The sequence below is a fragment of the Athene cunicularia genome (assembly GCF_003259725.1).
Source record: "Athene cunicularia isolate RWA chromosome 1 unlocalized genomic scaffold, athCun1 chr1_part1, whole genome shotgun sequence".
NCBI lineage: Eukaryota > Metazoa > Chordata > Aves > Strigiformes > Strigidae > Athene > Athene cunicularia.
Window position 1 is genome coordinate 120,802,177 of NW_020799091.1, and position 18,613 is coordinate 120,820,789.

At 39.6% G+C, this 18,613-nt stretch overlaps 1 protein-coding gene across 1 annotated transcript in view; it reads right to left on the bottom strand.

Annotated features, from left to right (window-relative positions):
- The window catches only part of NME7 (NME/NM23 family member 7), a 72,268-nt gene that overhangs the window by 26,444 nt on the left and 27,211 nt on the right, over positions 1-18,613 (bottom strand). The window contains exons 7-9 of the mRNA XM_026844896.1: positions 11,295-11,359; positions 10,371-10,439; positions 6,504-6,605 (exon numbers count right to left, since the gene is read on the bottom strand). Coding sequence (XP_026700697.1) covers positions 6,504-6,605; positions 10,371-10,439; positions 11,295-11,359 — 236 coding nt within the window. The remainder of the gene's footprint in view (positions 1-6,503; positions 6,606-10,370; positions 10,440-11,294; positions 11,360-18,613) is intronic.

Here is an 18,613-nt window from a genome sequence, read left to right on the forward strand (position 1 = left end):
ACCCTGCATCGGCTAGAGGGGCTTTGGTAGCCAACCAAGATTAAAAAAAAAAAAAAAGCATTGCAGCAACTGAAAACAAGATACAAATGTACCCCAGTTTCAGTCCTCTTCCAGAAGTCCCCAGAGGATGAAAGCAGGAGACTCTGCCAGCATCATGCCTCTGTAATGGTAGTGGGCCTGATATCAGGCAATGCAATATCTTTTATTATCTACTTTACCAAATGACCCTAATTTGTGACCACTGAATCAAAGTTCAATGACCTCCCATCCAGGATTTATTTAGGCACTGCTGACACGTTCAAGCCTGGTAACTCTGGAGCCTCAGACAAGGAGTGGCAGATAAAAGTTTTTTTCAAACTGTAACTTTGCCAACATGCCTCAATCACTTTGGATTTAAAGCAGAGTTCAATCTTGAGGGCTCTGTCAGTATTTAGTCTCCTGATGGAGACTGCCAGTCATCACTAATAACAGCAATTTTCAACACGTATGCACCCACCCATCAAGAATCAAAGTGAGCCTACAAACTCCAGTTCCACATGACACTGAACAGCCATCATATGACAGCAACCTTCAGGCAATAACAAGCCACATTTAAAGCAAGCCACTTGCAAGCAAAAGGCTCCTCCACCACTACTACTGCTCTGATTTTTGTCCTAATCTCCCCACAAAAATGTATTTCGGTAAGGCTGAAGTCCCTCTTCCTACCAAAAGGCTTCCCCTCGCCTTGTAGGTGGCTTGGAGAAGACAGTATGCAAGGAACAGAGCTCTAAGCAAGTCCCCTCAAAACTGTAACCAGCTCTTGCAAACGTGCCACTATGCAGCACATACACACAGTTAAAGCAAACAGGGCGGCAGGGTGAGGGTGTCAGGGACTGGCAGAGCTCTGCAATACCCATTCAGAAGCAAGAGAAAGATACCAGGAGAACTTACTACGAACACTGAATTCATGCCTATGAAAACTAATTATTGGATTCTTGGCTCTCAGATGCTCCAGGGCTATACACAGCTGTGAGACGAAGAACAAATACGACATTTATGTATCAGTCTTGTTTCTGGTGCAGCCAGTGCAGACTCCATCCATTTTAAACCTGGGGAAAGCAACTCACAGCCAGAGGTGTGGTGTTTAGCATCCACCGAGGCACAGGCTTGTCTCTGACAACAAGCTGTAACACTTTTGGAGGTAAATTTCAAACCATACACCAACATATTGAGAGTCTAAAGCGGTGGTGGCAGCTCATGGTTACAGTCTCATTACAGCTGTGGGTCAAAAATTACCATGTCCCCCAACTAAGAGGCCTTAGCACTGCCTAGAACACATTTTCACTAGACCAGCAGAGGCTGATGTGGAAATTAAAAACTGAAAGGACAGAGTCAGATGACTGACCTTAAATAACATCTAAGCAATTAAATCATGTCTTTCCCATTGCAGGCTTAGACAGCAGGATATTGTAACTGGTATCGATCAGTCTGTTTGCTACTCTAGCTGATAATGGTCTGGCACTGAATGAAAATTTTGTTATTATTACATGACTCAGGCTATCTGAGCAGATAATCAATGTTATGAAAATCAGAAGATCATCAAAGAATTACATTAATAAATCTTATTTATCTTGAAACACGTTTTGTACTTCACTGTCAACACTCTGACCAAGGCTCACAAATTGACGCTGAAACAGCTGTGAAGGAATTACCAGAAAACAAATACATGGGAGCTCAGAAATAGTGTTTTGTATTTCTTTGTACCTTCCACTGAACTATTTTTATGTGATGTAATATGAATATGTCATGCTGCTAATGTAGTTCTAGGAAAGCACATGAACATTTTTGGCCTCACATACTTATTTTTTAGTGCTAGAGATTCACAAGAGGCCTATACAAACAAAAATCCTACTGCAACAGTGCTCTTTGGCTCATACCGTTATCCCTATTTAACCGATGTGATAACTGAGGTAGAAATATATTGAACTTGTTGTCCAAGGTCACACAGTGAGGTCAGGAATGGAGCTAAAGCAGTCTCCAGCTCTTTCAGTTCACTGCTTTGCTTTAAACCATCTAATCTCCCTTTTAGCTCTTTGGCATTGAAGCAAAAGGACAAAAGACTGTTAATACACCGTTACCCTTAAAACTGCAAATCTTAATGTAAAAATGAACGCAGGTTAGGATCTAAAGCAAGTGTGCGAAAATCCCTTTTCAGCCCACTGGATGCAGAAATATTGCAGCATGTCCCATCACTTTAATAATATCTCACAGCAGAAGGTACTTGAGTCACTTTTAGCATACTGCCAATCCCAACTAAAAGCTCTTAGGACTACTAGAACTTAGGTTACTAGACTCCTGGAATCACATTATAACCATCCTTTTCATTTGTGTATGAATAAAGTTTAAAAGAATGGTAAAAATAAAAAAATAAAAAAATATTTAGCCACAGAGCCATTTCAGGACAGAGAGAACAAAGCCCAGAGCAACACCAAGAGCAAGCCACAGCTAAGCCAGAGGCTGCAGTTATAAGACAAGAAAAACAAACATTACAAGTGATCTGAAAGATTACAGAAAGGCCACAGGTGAGGCTACCAATGACACAAAAAATCCAGCTGCACTTCATTAGCTTAAATCAAGTGTAATTAAAGATGCTGACAGTTCACCAAGAGTGCAGTGACCCAGAAAAGTGCCAGTGTACAACAAGAACACAAACAGCAGCAAGATCTGCAGAAAAGCCTTTCTCCCAGTGCATATACCATCCACCAGGGACAGATGTTCTACAAACCTGCCGTGTGTGACACTTCAATCATGGTAATTTTGAGGGTCAGCACGTCCAGCACAGTTCCTTACAGACAAGTATCTTTATCCCACTGCCTGCTTTCCAGATTTAATAGGCTCTTTGTACACTACTGCAGAGGCTCACGACAGGTTTTTGGTTAAGTCTTCCCTACTACCCCATGAGAGGGTTTAATAAAGTATTTATAAGCTGGTTTATAATGAAAGATATTTCTGATGGGGAGCTTTACTGACCTGCAGTGCTGACAAAATATTAGTTACAGAAAAGAGGACAAAGTTCCATTCAATTTTTAGCATTGTACGCTTGGTATATTTTGCTAGCTTATTAAAGTATAATCCTCAACATGGAACAACTCTGAATCCTTCTTCAGCCCTAAACATTAGGCACTTGGACAAACCAGACCTATTTCCAAGTGACATCTCGCTTTAATTTGGGAAAATCTGTATCAACTCTTTTTGAATGCCTTTTCACAGAATCAGAGAATCATCTAGGTTGGAAAAGAACTTGAAGATCATATAGTCCAACCATTAACCTCACATTGACAGTTCCCAGCTCCATCATATCCCCACGTGCTAAGTCGACTCTACTCTTCAACCCCTCCAGGGATGGGGACTCCCCCCCTGCCCTGGGCAGCCCATTCCAACGCCCAACAACCCCTTCTGCAAAGAAATACTTCCTAAGAGCCAGTCTGACCCTGCCCTGGCGCAGCTTGAGACCATTCCCTCTTGGCCTGGCGCTTGTTCCTTGGCTCAAGAGACTCATCCCCCGTCTCTGCACCCTCCTTTCAGGGAGTTGGAGAGGGCCAGAAGGTCTCCCCTCAGCCTCCTCTTCTCCAGACTAAACGCCCCCAGTTCCCTCAGCCGCTCCCCATCAGATCTGTGCTCCAGACCCTGCACCAGCTCCGTTGCCCTTCAATGGCCTTTTTGGGGTGAGGGGCCCAAAACAGAACACAGGAATCGAGGAGCGGCCTCACCAGTGCCAACCACAGGGGTCAGATCCCTTCTCTGTCCCTGCTGGCCACGTTAGTGCTGACACAATCCAGGATGCCATTGGCCTTCTTGGCCCCCTGGGCACACTGCTGGCTCATTATCAATCCCCCCCAGGTCCCTCTCCGACTGGCAGCTCTCCAGCCACTCCTCCCCAAGCCTCTAGTGCTGCTGGGGGTTGTTGTGGCCCAAGGACAGCACCCAGCATTTGCCCTTAGTGAAACTCCCCCAGCTGGGCTCAGCCCATGGCTCCAGCCTGTCCAGGTCTCTCTGCAGAGCCTCCCTACCCTCGAGCAGATCAACACTCCCACCCAACTGGGTGTCATCTGCAAACTGACTGAGGGTGCACTCGATCCCCTCGTCTAGATCATCAATAAAGATGTTAAACAGGAGTGGCCCCAAAACCAAGCCCTGGGGGACACCACCTGTGACCAGCTGCCAACTGGATTTAACTCCATTCTATTGATTTTTACCCCAACTGTCTCCCCGCCAAACCAAGGGCAGCCTGAAAGGGCTGTTAACAGTCATACCCAGTTTAGACACCTGACTTGCCACAAAGTAATTATTACATTTGCTATGTATCTTAGATATAATTAACAGCACATGTGATTGGGAGAGATTCATTATGTAAGTCAAATTCCAACACCTTTACTCACTATAAACATAGCACCTTGATTTGAGAGTAATCACAGTGATTTCAATGGCACTACTTGCCAAATAGGGTCCTATCTAACAGGAGCCCCAGTGACCCAATCAAGTACATTTTGGAGTGACTCTTCAGCTCTGTTTATAAACAGGATGTACACATCAGGATCTACCCCATATAAACAAACAAGTTACAAAGAGAGACAGATCTCTCAATGATAATGCACTATTTGCACAACACTTAGGTCTACTTTAACCACTGGAGTATCAAGTTCATGGTCTGTATATAACCTTGCTAGTTAATGAAATTGCTGTTATGGTTTCTGCCACCCCTATCTGAGACAGATATTGTAACCACAAAGTTCAGTTGTGAGTTTCTCCGAAAAAAGAGAAATTCCGGTTGGGAAAGACAAAAGACTACTGAGATACCATACTCTTTTCTTCCTCAAGGACACAAGCTACAAATGCTATCTGAAGAGACAGATAAAGCTCAGGCAAAGATCACTCTTGAGAGCACCTGTAGTTACTGTAGAGATGCTTTATGTGCCTGAAGAATCAATTCATTTGCAATTCTTCTAGAATACAGTAGACAGAAATATATAACACAGCTGCCTGTCGTCTAAACATACCATTAGTGTAACTGCTATGAAGTCACTGTCCAAAGCTTGCAAGTACTCATTTTCACAAGTCACACAGTTAACCATTAAAATGGGAAACAAAAAAAACATAGGTAGGTCACTAGCAAGAGATCTGGGAGAAACTATTTTAGTTCCTTCCTTGGCTGTTTCCTTGTGCTACCCAGAGAAGCCATCAGTTTATACATCCTTCAGTTCCTTAGCTCATCAATAATTCCTTCAGCCACACACATGTTGTATGGCTAGGACCAGAGCTTTTCATGTGATGTAGTAAGGGAAAGCAGAGAAATTCCCCTTGTGTAGGCATGCTTGTTTTAAAAATGAAAAGCAGCTGTAAAGTTTGCAAGCATATTTTTATTTTAATGTATCAGGCATTAAACAAGCAACACACAAAAAGGATATAATATGCCCAAATAAAACAACTGCATCTTTGAAAGTTTTAAAGACCAGAAACATGAAACAGAATTTGAAACAAAACTGGAACCACCATATTGTGTACATTACTACTGATATATCATCCCGCTGTTAAAACTAAGACAGATAAACAGGCTATGCTCTGCTTACAAGATGCTATCCCAGCAGAGAAACACTTGAATGTTACCAGACGACAGAAGGGGAAAAGAGGTTTGGATAATGCCTTTAACTTGTGCTTTCTGTAATGGGAACTCTGGATCTGAAGCAAAATATATCCTGAACAATTTGTTCTCCCCTTCAAATATTAATCTGCATGATTTTTTTTTTTCCATGGAAACTGGCAAACCCACTCAGTCTGCAACTAAGACATCAAATCACAACCAAAAAACCTGACCTCATTGCCTCCATCTTGATATTTCACCTCATGGCTCCTGTGTGGTATAGCAGCCTTCATTGTTTAACAAAAACCTGCAAACTTTGAGACAGCACTTCTGCTTGTCTTCACACCGCACACAGTATCACACCTATCCAATTAGTCACGTCAAGAAATGAAAAATGAAAGCTAGAAGCATTAGCATAGCAAACAGGTATGAGAACTTTCATACCCTTTTTTATTCGCTTCTTTCTGAAAAACAAAAGAACCAATTCTGCTTTTCCAGTTTCATTCTAGCAGAATGCCACAGGCTGCAGTGGACTAACATTTGATATACGCTGGCATGCACAAGCAGTAATGTTCCAGGACTCCAAAGCCTTGTGTTAGAACATTTATGAATCTTTAACAGAGATTTTTGCTAAGATAGTTTTCCTTTCACATAAATATCATCACAGTATTTTATCATCTGGTTTAGGTAAGATCAGAAACATGGCTAGAGGATTTGCAAATTGGCCCACTAAGACTAGCATTTGACCTCCACAGTAAGGTAATGATTACATGTTCCCAGTGAGTGTAGCAGGTACATGGCAGTCATACCACACTTTGATATTTTAATTCACATAGACAGCACATCAACTTTTTAAGTATTCCTTACCACTCAAGCAAGTACTTACAGGGTCAGAAGGACCACAGAAGTCTCTGAACACTTTTGGAGGCTCGGGTTGTATAATTTCCATTGCTATGCAAGGGCCTGAACATAACTCTGTAACCATCTCCTGGAAAAAAAGACAGAAACAAATCTGAGCTTCTTTGGACTTTAGCAAGGGTTGTATTCCTCCCCCAAATTAGACCCAAACTTACAGGGTAGGATTAAAAAATATCAGTGCATTTAGCAAAGCAAAGACATGAAACAAAGATATCATTAGTGTTCACAACAAAAGAAATGTTTTCCATTTTGCTGCTTGGTTTAGAAGGTGGAGATTGAGGTAAATTGGATATTCAGCTTCAACAGGATACTGAGTCGCATGCAACAGCATCCACAATACTTTAAATTCTTTTGTGAATACATCCTTATTGATCTGGACCTGGATTTCACAGCAGTATCCCATAACTTGTCGAACTAGACTGGATCAATAGAACACACTTTGCAGGGTGTAAGCCTGAAAAATCCCACTATGTTCAGCCAGTTCCACAGGCAGCAGTGTACTTTTCAGTGTTGCCTACAGGGAGCATGGTACATAGCCTGTATTTGTTTCCAAATATACACCCGTTTGATGGCTTTAAATCATTAAAATGTCTCTTAGGCTTCTGGTTCTCACTGTCTTTTCCTCATGTTTTACCACAGAAGCTGAAACAGAGAAGCCAACAGAACCTGTGCCTGTGGTTCTTTGCTAGGGAAAGGGTCCTGGATCTGGCAACATTCTGGGGGTGTACTGTTACCAGACTCCCAGTTACATCGAAATCATCTGTTTTCCTGGAGCCTCCTGGAGAGTAAAGAGACATCATAAGTTCCGAGTGGGTAATGAAGATGGGTCTTAGTTCTCATAAGCTTAAATTACTCTGGGCATTAGTGCCAATTTGGAGTTTGTTAATTAGAGGTACAGGTTTCACAAGCAGAAAGATCCATTTTAATGTTCTGGTCTGACTTCCTTATTTAAATCATGCCCTTATAATTGCATACTTGTCTAGAAGTCTGGGCAGACAAGTTTTAAACAAAGCAGGACAATTACAAGAATCAAAAGCAACAAGGACAGAGGAAAGGAGAAAACACAAGAAATAAGGGAGGACAGGGAAGGACAAGCAAGGTACTGCAATCACACCCACCAGCCATGGGCAGGTCATGGATGAGCCATGGCAAAGAGCATCCAGAGTGGGCAAAAAAGCAGTAGGAAAAGAAGGATTAAGTTGCTCTCCATCTTTTATGAATTGTGATGGAAACTAGACACACAGACTCTAAGTCAAGCATCATTGTTCCAAAGAGTTGCAATCTTCATAACAGATTTCATGCTGAGAGCATGTGCTTAATCTCCCCACTCTGAAGCCAACAGGACAGTTTTAGCCAAGTGCCTCTATCATCAACTTGATCCTAGGAAATGTAGGTAGAAGTATTCCTGAGAGGGCATGAAAAAAGTGCAGACTAGTTTCATGCTCTACAACATCCATAAATCTTTTAATTTCAAAAACTGTCTTATCACCACAGATCCTCTGTTAAGAACATGTCAAAGGGCAATATATTTCATTCTGTTAAGAGACTGAATTGCCATGAAGTCACTACTCTTTATAATTTCACTGAATTCTGTCATCTAAATAACTATTAACAGGAAAGTGGAGAAAAAACAGGCTTTAGTTGAACGGACTAAATTAATCTGTGGTTTTTCTTGCTTCTCCCTTTTCTATTCTTTCTGTATCAGCACTGATATCCCACCAGCAACAGCAAACAACGTGACCAAAGTCACTCCTGACTTCTTCATTACATCACTGAGCTGAGGACTGAAGACCAGCTGTCATCAGCTACAGCACAGAGGCCAGTGGTACTACACAAGACAAGCTTGGTCTACCTCACACAGCTCATTAAGTCCAGAGTTGAATTTAAATAGCAGACACTGTTTCTCTGGTAAGATTCCTCATTACATCTAAATCAAATTTTCTTTAGCAAATAGTTTATTCATCAAATAACAGGGTTTGTGGTCAGCCAAAACCATTCCTGGAGCTGGATCAAGCTCAAGCATTTTTGATTAATGAAGTGGATTCTGAGCTGACTCAAAATAATTTCCCTCCTTTTTTCTCCATTTTCTATTCTGGCTACAAAGCAAAATAGCACAAAAAGTAATCAATAGTATGCAAAATCCCATGCAGGAGATACCAACAAAGCTAAAATTTTGGGCAATTGTTCAGCTTTCTCTTTTCACAGAGAATTGTTTTATATACAATGTCAAGTCTTTATTTGACTGACAAGGGATAACCAGAAGAAATGAGAGTACAATTTTTGAAAACGATTCCTGGATGCCAAGTATTTTCTGTGCCGAGTTATTTTGGAATGATAAATAAAATTCAGATCAAAACAGACGGTTGTGAGTCACAGATATAAGAGGTCATATTATTTCTTCAGTATCCTATTTTGTGACATATCCTATGTGGACAGTATCTACTGCTCTTCCCATATGTGCCTTCTCTGGATCCCTTTACCATTATGATTAGCTTTCCCACGTTTTCCTGTTTCACAGGCATCCTTAGTGCATGGAAATATTATTTTAATTTCATTTTCAGCTGAGTGTATTCAGCACATATGGCTCACAGGACAGAGCCCTAGATTCTCACTCTTATTCAAATCCCATCTAAAATTTATCTTCTTTATTGACTTACCCTGGTTAAATGTCACTTTCCCTTCTGAGTAACTCTCCAATTACATTATATAACTAAAATTTGCAACTTGTTAGGGGGTCAGAGATTGTACAGAAGAGCTGCAGAAGACAGAAGAAAATTTCCCATTTGAGTCAAAGCAGAGACTTCTGCAGTACCCGTGGGACTCTTCAGGCCCTGAAATAGTGGTCAGATTTTACCATATTTGAATTCTGCCACATACCTACAAGTTTGCCTGTCCAGTCTTCCTTTTATTCTTGTCAAAAATGGTGTTATCAGAGGAGACGTTAAGAGTATTCCTCAATCTGAGAGTGAACTAACAGTACCTGTTTAACCAACCTATTTAATGACAAATTTTCAAACCCTGTTGAAGTAAATTAGACTAAACAATCATAAAGGGGGGAGAAAAAATAAAATAACAATGTCATTATGGGAGTAAAATGGGTAACTGTCTGGAGTAATATCAGTAACTGTGTAGAAAACTTTTAATAATGTAACCATTTAAAAATTTAGGATAATTTGCATAGCACATAGCATGACAGTGAAGCTAAACTCATTACTATTTGTAAAATGAACCAAAAGCCTCTGACAGTAGGTGATACAGAAATGTAAGCTTGTCTTCTGTTCCCATTCTTCCATCTGCAGTCAGGAAGTGTCATGTGATGGTACAAAGCATAATACAGACTCTTAGAAGTCCACTGAGATTACAGCATAGCTTAAACTTCTTAAATTTTCTGAAGATCCACAAAAGTCAGATTGATAAACTTAAGAATAGCTCAAATTGTTATTAGGAAAGCATTCAAATACAGCAGCTCCACTGTAAACAAAATAATAAATATATATTCTGGTCCAAGCCACTATTGCAAAAGATACAGATGTGACACATTCTCATAGCTCTACTGCACTGACATAGCTTATCTGAGGGTTTGGGGCTTTTTTCCACTCCATTGTATTTTATAAATTCCTTGGGTGAACAATTTTCACAAAAGATTCTTCTTTCTTACAACATACATAGCACAATTTTCAAGAGGAGTTAGTTTATCTGAGAACAAGCTAGAACTGGTCAATACCAGGTTCCTAAAAGAAAACCCATCACAATCCCAAAAAAGGGAAAAATGTGACTGCTTTCTCATTTAATCCTATTTTATTTTTAAACAGATTCTTCTCAAACGTATGCTTACCATGTATTCAGCAACAACACCTTTGTAAATCTCATAAAATTCTTCCACATTTGCCCGCTCCATGTTGAACTAAGAAAACAAAAATATTAGTCAATCTGACTTAAACAACAATAAAAAAAATAGACACCCCCTCCTTCTTAACCAGCAAACGTTCAGAATACTCTTTTAAGTTTTACTAGGTAAAAGGAATGGCTTTACAGCTGCATTATAAATGCATATCCAATGATGCCACAGGCATAGCACACAGTATCTTCTTACACCTTAAATATAAGGAGATAATGTAGTGTTGGCTGATGCCACTAAGACATGCAAGAGGATCTGCTTGTTGCACAGTAAAAGAAAGGGGCTGTTCATCATTTATGGTGGGGGATTTGAGTCACAGAGGGATTTCAGACCTCGAGACTTTCACAAAAATCAAAGGGCAGGACTTACAGGACTAGTCCTGGGAACAATCTCTGTGCCAACTTCCTTTAACGGCTAAGGGTGATAAGGGTGTCAAATTCCTTTAAGTATCTTTAAAAACCTTCCCCATACTATGCATATATTTTAAAAACCGAGGAAGGGTATTAACAACTATGTCTCTAATCTTAGCTAGTACATTTTGTAAATATATCTCAAATTGCTCCAGAAAACCCAGATATCATTATCCCCCTTCTAACTACAGGGAAACTGAGTTACAGTCTGTGTCTCACAGTCAAGTCTCTTGGTGCAAGGTCACCCAGCAACGAGAAACAGATCAGCTGATCAATCAAATAATAAAACACAAATATCACAAGGACACTGATGATTCCAAAACATTGCTGCACAGTCCACACAAGGGTTTTGGATTGCAGGAAAACACCTGTGTGTTGTGCACACAGTGTTTCTCCAACTTCTGTTTATCAGAAAAACACACACCAAAGTGTGTTGTAAAAAAGATCATACCATCTGCAAAGCTGAGATCTGAAATCCTTCACTGATGATGGCTTTTATAATCTTTCCAGCTAGCCCTGAAGAAACACACAAAAGACAGTATTCAATTTACAACTGGAAGGTAATTTTGTCAATACACCACTTATTTTCAAATCAGAAAAACAGTGTTTGTGTAATGCTGTGAGGGGAAGCAGAGCTGAGTTCCCATACTCTTAAGTTCTATCTAAAGTGGCATGTTGATTATTTCAAACAACTAAATTCCATGCAACTGATGAAAACAATGTCTACCAAAAAAAGGTAATTAGCGAAGCCTTTGCTTTTCTCAGATCAACTGCAAAACACACAGATCCTTCTAGATCAAGATTTATATTTTTAATTAAGTTCCACTAGCAATACTTATGCTTAAACAGTAATCAATTCAGGGCAGAGGCTGCCTATTTTTCTGGGGGTTTTGTTTTAGTTTTGTTTGTTTGTTTTTGTTTGGTTGGGGGGTTTGGGTTTTTTTTTTCTCCAGTGTTCACCAGAGTGGGAGCTCTATTTTAAGCTAGAAATAATGCAGGATGATAATAAATATTCCCAACAAACCAGCATAAAAGTTCCTGTATTCTATGGGAAAAACACATTAGTGCAAAATAACCTACTGCTTTTAAGGTTATAACTCACAAATATGTTATTGCTGATCACATTGCTTGCTGTATTATCTCCAGAATGCATTCCAAAGACTGAATGACACTGTAAAACAAAACACTCACCTTTTTCCACTGAATGTGTATTTTAGATCTGCCAGTGCTTGTAAGATGAGGGCATTTGAAATACTATGTCAGCCAAGCATGTGACTCTGTGTGAGTGAATTTCATAGAACCAGTTTTTATAGAACATAAATGCCTGTCCTCTAGTACAAGTTGTGAGAAACTACACATTCCTGGATGCTTATTCAGAGCAAAATTAACCATAGAAGAATAGCATGTAATGAATGAAAACAGCAGGATGTGACTCCTGGTCATTAAATCCTTTTATTACCTAGTCTTTACATAGCAAGATTTTTTAGCACTGCATAAATTTAGTAGATGAGAATAAAACAAATCTGGTATCTGTGTTCTAGCATGCTCAAGAGTTAAATTGTGCACAGTCTGCTAATACCTGTGACACAGGATTGGTGATCTTCCTAACACATTAAAAGGCCAGTGGAAGCTCTGAGTAGGAGATGGGTAGTTGGAGGGCTTTCAAAAATTGTATTTACAAATGAAAATGAAAAAAGCTGTCTCTGAAGTATCCCTCACTGTATTTTCACATTAAGGTTTATGTAGAAAAATCTTCACATATAAAACAGTGCCCACTTCTTCCAAAAAATCTTCAAACTACTAAAGGGAAAACCTGAGATTTTGATATACACTGAGTTCATGCAGCTCCTTGAGTTTATGAAATGTAGACACAAGAGGAGGCAGGAGCAGTTCCTGCCATCCCACTATACTGTTACACCATGGTTCACTAGCACTGATAAAACTTCCTTGTAACACTCCTTTGAAAACAGGAAAATATATTTTCCCTTTTTTTCAAGGTGAAAATAAATAATTGCAGCAGTAAAATGAAGGGACTTGGACAGGTTTGCCCAGGAAATGCAAGACCATGTCAAAAAGAAAAACCAGACCTCTAGTTTCTTTTTATCCACACTGCTGGAAAAGCTGAGAAGCTCAGACACTTCTACACACAGGTTCCAGTGAGGCTGCCAGCCTATAGTCTTGACTTCAGAAATAAATGGCCAGTTTATAAGGAGATAAGTGACTGACTGGGCATCATTCAGGAAATAAATAAATGAATAATAATCTGTGATAGAGTATAAACATTTCCTCGTTCTCAATTTTCAGTCAAATACTCCAGACAACAGCCATTGCTTCACAAGAAACAAAAAAAAGGAAGAAAGGGCAGTGACAGACAAATGGCAATTGCCACTCGCAAGGACACAGTACTTTGGTGTGAGAAAGCTGCTTTGCATGGCAGATCTCCAATTTTACACTTTATCAGCCAAGAATGGGCTACTCACATAGGCCTTCACAACTGGAAAGAATCTAATTAAAATACTCATCAGGTATCAGGTTCTGGGGTACTATGGAGATCTGCTTTTTACAGAACTTTTGTCCTTGGCAGTTTTATGAGCTGTAAGCAAAATCCATATTTTAGAGAAACAAAGCAGGACTCAAATATTCAGCTTTCTAGGCTGTTTCTCTACTGAAGTCATTAAGATTTCTCTGTAGAGAGGAGACAGGCTCTTTTAATGATAGAAATAAAAGTAGGAATGTACTTTGCATAAATGTCTGTAATATGAAGTTCGTTTAATAATTAACTGTGATAAACCTATCAAGATTTTCCTGTAGATTGTATTCCTGAGTTCACTCTCACTCATCAGAGCAACAGAGCACCTTCTTGCTCCAGACAGATTGCTCACGACTGCAAGACCCAAAAGGCCTAACCAAAGGAATTATTGTCACCAAGGTATACAGATAGATGTCTTGCCAAAAAAATTCAATGTGCCTTGAGGAAGAGGCCTGAGATTTCATTTATATTTGCAAACCAGGATGTTAGTTCCACTTCCCAGATGTGGGAATTGAGGCCCAGGAGGCTAAGCGAGTTGCCAGTGGCAGCACAGACATACAAATCCATTGCCTTGGCCTCCCTCATCCCAGTTTAGGCAATACACGTATCACTTCTCCTGGGGATGCCTGCCTTTCAAATTCTACCTGAACCAAAATAGAAGCAAAAGTACAGAGACAATGCCCGAGCAACAAAAGAGTGGAAGCTCAAGGCTTGGCTTGGGATCTGTTTCAGGCTGTCAGCCAGTTGCATGACTGAACTGGGATGCGTCCTCTCCTGTGTGGGCAGATAAGGCTGGGGAACAGACGAATTAGATAAGAGTGCCATTTCAGCAGCTTTCAACAATTTGTTTTCAACTTTAAAATCTAGATTGGTAGTGAAAAAACAACTTTTTAAGGACCCTTCAAACAGGCCAATGCATGTTTAAAATGTGATTACAGGAAGAATGCAAATCAAAGCTGTAGAGTAGGCACTGGTTATGATGAATTTTCAGTCACAAAGCACAAAAATATCACAAGCATTACTAACTAAATACAACCGGTGGAATTTAGTACTAATCCTAATGAGAGAGAGAGAGCGAGCAGGAGGGAGAGAGAGAGCATACACATGCTTTATATCTCCCAGGCTGTGTTATGTTACTATGCACCTAATACAGGACAGCTAATCTTCCAACATATTTTAATCAGATAAAATGATAAGGCAGCAAGACCTTATCAATTACAGTGATCCTCTACAATGTGTTGCTTTACAACACAGAGTATTTGAAAACCCTACTTCATTAAGAAGCAGAACGTAGCCAGGAAGTCGAAAGACTGAAAAAAGTTACAACTGTTTGCAGAATTATGGACTGGAATAAAATAAAACAGTTCATGAAAGTCACTTTTAACCTACCAGAACTTCAATTAATGGGATGTAACAGCTGTGTTACCAGGACCTGCCAGTCCCAGCACACTATGAACTATCAGCCCTAAGAGTAGGGATGTTACATTCTCTTCCCTTTCTTCTTGGCCTGTTTCCCAATTTAACCATTCCACTGTTAAAAGCTTATTAGGCAAGACAGCAGACTGTCTTCAAACCAAGTCAAGAACTAGCTTCCTCATCTCAACCTCTGTATGTCAATATTTTAATACCCCTTCAGTAATTAAAAATAATTCCTCTTGAATAACAACAGTTTTTTGACAGGAATACACAAACTACCGTAACAGATCAGATCAACGATCCACCTAAACTAGGAACATATTTCTAGAAGTAACCAGTACCAGATGCTTAAAGTAGCACTGAGTTGCAATTTCATTTCATGTCTATTTTTGACATTTTAAAATGTAATTTTGCTTCACAGTATAATAAAATTATCTGATTCCTAGTTGCCAAGCGTTAAGGTCCTGTCCCAAAATTCTAGAGAATCACAATCAGGCTTGACTCTGAGCAAAGTCCTTTTTGAATTCCAAAATAGGAAAAAGTGGGACTCAGAGCTGGGCCCTCCTGCGATGTATTTCAGTTGAAGTTCTCACTAATCTTTGTTTCAGACAACATTGCAAAACACTGTGCAGTAGGAAGCTGACAGATGTCCTTCTCAAAAAGTGCACTTCTTCCCATCTGTTGATCAACCTATCTCTTGAAGAACAAGGTTTATCTACCTATTCCCTTAGAGAACCGAGTTTTTTCTACTTAGAAATAACGCAACTCTAGGCATTCTTACTATGCAACACAAATTTCTAGACTCCCCAGAAGTTTGGCCATAGTGATAATCAGCAGCCATTGATCTCCCAGCCTTGCTATGTACCATATGAAAAAGGATATCCACTACTCTATATCCAGGATATCTGTACTCTGGAACACAAAGTAGTAAGTCACAGAGGGACACACACAGGGCCAACAGAGAGGAGAAGGGGAGCTCAAAAGCTCCCCAGCCTAACCATGAGGGGAAAAAAAAGGACAAGTGGATGCAGACAGAAGAGGAACATGTGAGAAAATGATGAGAGAATATTGTTCATAGTGATAGAATCCAAGATTATCCATCATTCCTCATTTCTCTCTAGGCACTGTATTAAAGAAGTTTGAAGGGTAGTTTTACAGATACTTATGGAGAACTCTCTCAACACTGCAGCACTGCTGAAAATCTTTACAAACAATATTAATTTGAAAATACTGAAAGGGTGAAGGCAAAAGATATCACCTCTGCTTTACTGCAGAATAGAAAGTGGCATTTTATTAGCACATGAAAAATTATGCATACAGACAGTAAATTTTAGGGGACCTTGAAACCAAAATGCTGAGTGTTTGATGCAACTGAGAATGGGAATCAACAGAAAGATTCAAAGGTTTAAAAGCTTAATCCCAGCTGCAACTTGTGAATCACTACGAACAAGGCAAGACCTCACCTGTGTATGCCAGACAGGGCATTAAGACACAAAATGATGAAAACCTGTAGGGGAAAAAAAAATGTTCTGGGACTTCTTGCATGGGAACAGATGGGAAGAGTCACACTTAGAATTCAGATACAAAACCCCATCTAGAGATTCAAGTCAAAGATCACAGCCAGGCTACAGAAAGCATCCAGCAATTTGGCTGTGCAGTGTGTGCCATTTGAGAAGGGAATTTGAGGAAGACAGAAAGATTAAGAAGGAGAGATCAATACCTCTGCAACATTTATGTTGAACTCAAACTGATGGTTGTATGTTTACAAAAAAACCCAAAAATGCTTAAGTTTCTGTCACTCATGGTTCTTGTGCTAAGAGAAAGCTTAAAAATAAATATCTATTTTATTTCTCTTTACTTCTTTCTTTTGAGTTATTAATTATCTTTTACCCCTCTAGCTCATCCACTGTGATTTTTATTCACTTCAAAAGATTATGGTCAATCACTAGCCAGGAGAATGTTTCTATGACTATAATGATCTTCATTTACTTTTGCTTATTTCTTGAGTCTGAACAAAATGAACACTGTATTTTAGTTGAGGCTGTACTGCTGGCTTATATGATGGTATTCAGTATTGTAAGTCAAACCGTTTGCATGCTTACTAATATTTCTTCCTTTTTTTCTGGTTATACCTATTCAACACTGTGCATGGGACTTTTCATGAATGGTTACAGTTACAGAGTGGAAATGGTTAAAATTATGCCTTGTAGTGTGCATTAGCCCATAATTATAAACAATCATTTTAATCTACTGTTGCACTGTCAATTAACTTAACTCTGGATGTTAAAACCCTCAGGAGATCCCCTATAATCTGCTCCAGCCTTTAATAATTTTATATTCCACTTCCTGTGGAAGGTTTGCCAGCTCACTGTCCTAGATCAATAGTAAATATACCATAAGCTCTGTCATTTATCTTCGATTTGGCAAAAGACTGTCACATATTCCTGCATTCTGTGTCTTGGCTCTTCACAGACCTGACACCTTGCCTTTCTCCTTAGGCTCAGATTTGAAAAAGGCAGTAAAAGAAGAAACTTCAAGATATTTATCTTTTGCTCCAAGGTACAGTGAAGTTAGACTATGCATGGCTGCATTTTAAGTGTTTTTAGAAAATGTTCTCAAAACCATCTGGTAACAAAGGTTCCACCACATCCCTAGATATCAGGCCAGTGATATACTTCGAAGCTTTCCTTAATGATTAGGTTAAATCTTCTTTCATCTAAATTAGTAAATATGCACATATTTTCCAAATTTACATATAGACAGCTGTATATCCCTGTCTCCACCATCTCAGATTACATAAATAAAACCCTTAATGTTTTCATTGGTTAAATATCTTATTCTTTTTGCTCTCAGTTGGTTATGTTATTTTTCAAAATGGAGCTCCCAGAAACTGGACATAGTACACAAGCTGGGTTCTCACCAGCACTGAGCAGAACTAGTTACTGAAAAAAAACCCTAATTAAAGGATGTCCAACATTGTGAATGCTGACTGTGCTTATAATACAGATGTACATAAATCATATGCTTATATCACTACTCCAACCATTTCTCTACAGACCTTTCACTGATACCCTGCCAGTTATTCTCTATTTCATATTTGTGCATTTATTTTCCCTCCTCCATGGTAGTGCTATACAGCTGTTTATATTCGGTTTCACATCCTTCTCATTGCTTCATTTCTGCAGTTCATCAGCAATGTTCTGAATTCTAATCACGTCCTCCAAAACTGTAGCAGGCACTTGGTACCATGTGCAAGCACTGCAAGCACGCTCGGTCCTTCCCCATCCCAGTCATTAATGACACTATTGGCAGGAACTGGCCCAAGGATGGGTGACAAGATTTCACTTGTAAAGCCCTTTTAATTTGATGTGCTCACGTCCAGTCCAATGTTCAGGAAAACAATTAAAGCTATGCAGACGCCTACGCCGCACAGATCTAAACATACAGAATGCTGCATTAAAGGAAGATTTTGGATTCCTAACAGCAAGGGACTTGGACAAAGGCACTGATACTCAAGTGAATTAGACTACCTGGCTCTATTTTACCTTCCTTTACGCAAAGCATGCTCAGAGAATTCAGAGATTAGCAAAGCAGATTTTCTTTCAAAAGACATGCTGGTAAATGTCCATGATATGATCACTAAGTGGTTTAAATGAAATGATAAATTCTTGATTAGTCAGGTTCCTTGGTATGAAAGAAGTTTCATTAGCCTGAAAGTCCCCAGACCACTCAGAATTAACTTTTCTCTAACCTTTTAAGAATTAATAAAAATGCAGTAATGAAACACTCATTCTTAATGTTTTCGGGGGGGGGGGGGGGGGGGT